General features: G+C 41.8%; 1 protein-coding gene across 1 annotated transcript; it reads left to right on the top strand.

The window, feature by feature from the left end:
• Nucleotides 1-1,204: 1,204 nt before the first annotated feature.
• LOC147474691 (uncharacterized) lies at nt 1,205-2,107 on the top strand. Its single transcript, XM_086585163.1, has one exon. It carries the CDS (start codon nt 1,205-1,207, stop codon nt 2,105-2,107), a length of 903 nt encoding a protein of 300 aa, XP_086441289.1.
• Nucleotides 2,108-2,392: the final 285 nt, after the last annotated feature.

Here is a 2,392-nt window from a genome sequence, read left to right as displayed (position 1 = left end):
GTGGTCATTATTGATGGGCCATCTTCCACGTTCCTTCTTCCAAGCACCATTAATGGCAAAAACTACAAGGTCTCAGGTGAACAAGAATGCAAGAACACAACAACAACAAGAAGACGAAAATCCAGAAGTACTAATCAATCAAGAGGTGATAGAACAACTTGCTGCAACAGATTTACAAGATCAGCCTTTTCAACTCCAAGTGCCATGACAACCCAAATCTAGACGTCTGCCATCTCAGGCTCCAGTAACTCACCTTCAAGATCTAGATGTTACAAATGCAAACGAAGTAGATCCGGAAAACATGGAGATAGGAGATGAAGACGTGCCATTAGAAATACTGCGTCAGAGGTTCAGAAGAGAGAAGGAGCATAGCAACTACTTGCAGAAGGAACTGGACAAAGGGAAACAAGTACAAAGGGATGATGCCGATGCTGCATCTTCCACACCGGCAAGAGCTCCCAGATCCGGTGAAAATCGGAGTGTATCCAACCGACTACAATTTAATTACGGTACATCCCATCTATTGGAGCCTGTCCCTGAGCATCATCACTCAAGGTCAAGCAGACATTCATCCCATTCAAGAAGACGATTCAGATCTCGAAATACCAACAACACTAGGCGTAGAAGTGGTCATAACATGACAAGATCATTGAATGTTGATCATAGCGAATCAGAAAGGCGGACAACATCCACCATAAGAAGCAATGATGGATGCCAAGATCAGGACCTCAGAGACGAATTGCAACATGACCTTAGACATGGCTTGAATGTAGCAAACCGATACAGACAAGTTAACGACGGTCAGCCCAGAATATGGCGACACCAAAGAAATGACTCCCAAGTTCGACAGCCTAGCCCGTTTTATTGGCATAGGTCTCGCAGCCCAAGGAACCAGTCAAATATAGAAGCAAGCAACAACTGGGGGCGACAACACCGTGAGATGCAACGTAGTGAAGTTACTCCTCAAGTCGTAAATCTAGAAGCCACAGGCGCACCATTCACGGAACAACAAATCAAAGACATCATCAAGAAAACAATGACTAATGTGGGTGTCACAGAAGCACAATGGAAAGACCTTGCAGTGAATGAAGATGTCATCAGGAGATTTTCCCTAAAGATACAAAATGCAGAGCATCAGAAATGATTTAAACAACTAGACCTTCCTACGTTCAACCAAGCAGGAGGAGACCTGAACGATCATGTTATGGAGTTTAAAAACAGGCTAATTCTATGGTGTAAAGACCTCTTGTGGAAACTTTTTCCGTCTACGTTAAAAGGAGAAGCTCTACGTTGGCTTTCCAGCTTGCCAGCTCAATCTATCGCGTCATTTCAGGAATTAGCGAACCAGTTCACAGATCGGTTTAAGCATAATTGGATACGTCCTAAGGATGTCAACATCTTGCTCAACACCAAGCAACAAAAGAATGAAGCATTGGCAAAATTTGTAATTCGTTTTCACCAAGTGCAAGCAGAGGTCACCGATGTCCCTGACGTAATGATCATTCATGCATTCAAGGAAGGAGTCCATTTCGATAAAAATGGAATTTACAACTCCCATGTACGGGACCCCCCACAATCAAAATTCGATTTGTTTGCACGAACACAACAGTTCATTAACGTGGAGGAAGATGTTAGATCAAAAGCCTCAAGAGACAAAGACTTTCGGAGTAAAGACTCAAACAAAGGAAAAGGCAAACAGAAGCAGAACATATTGGAAGGGCCACAACAGAAGTCAAAATACAACAAGGTTAACACAGTTCGTGAGGAAATGAAGCTCACTCCATTAAATGCCAAGTACGATGCGATATATGAAAAGATCAAGGGACGCAACTTACTTTTTCCTCCGCTACCCTTACCTGAAAACACTAAGTCTACACGTGACAAAAATCTTTGGTGTCACTTGCACAATGATTTCGGCCATGAAATAGGAAAGTGCAGATCTCTCAAGGGAAAAATACAAAGGCTAGTCGACAAGGGACAATTAGACGAGTTTGTGCTTTCAAAAACTGTGAAGCAAAATGTAGCAATTACTAGCCATAATGTCATACTAGCTGGTCATGCCAAAATCAATGATGTTTCACGAACAAGGCAAAAGTGTGAACAATGAGCCAAGTTTGGTTTATTGTGGGAATTTTATCATGTCAATAACATTGATTTTGTTAAAGGAATTCGTTCAGAAACCACAGAGCCTGGTCCCCTATATTTTAGTGATAGAGATCTAATCGACGTCCATCATCCTCATTATGATGCTATCGTCATCTCAGCTTTCATTGGATTATGGCAAGTTCAGCGCATCATGATAGATACTGGAAGTTCTGTCAGCGTCATTTTTACAGGTTGCTACAAAAACATGCAGCTGTTAGAAAATTTAATTATTGTAGAAAATACTCCA

Source organism: Coptis chinensis, chromosome 9 (assembly GCF_015680905.1).
Source record: "Coptis chinensis isolate HL-2020 chromosome 9, ASM1568090v1, whole genome shotgun sequence".
In the NCBI taxonomy this organism is placed as follows: domain Eukaryota; kingdom Viridiplantae; phylum Streptophyta; class Magnoliopsida; order Ranunculales; family Ranunculaceae; genus Coptis; species Coptis chinensis.
The sequence above is the reverse complement of the archived record's forward strand: the minus strand, read 5'-3'. Positions and strand labels throughout refer to the sequence as shown.

Coding starts and splice junctions, on each gene's coding strand:
- LOC147474691 (XM_086585163.1), top strand. CDS start 1,205: ATGGAGTTTAAAAACAGGCTAATTCTATGGTGTAAAGACCTCTTGTGG.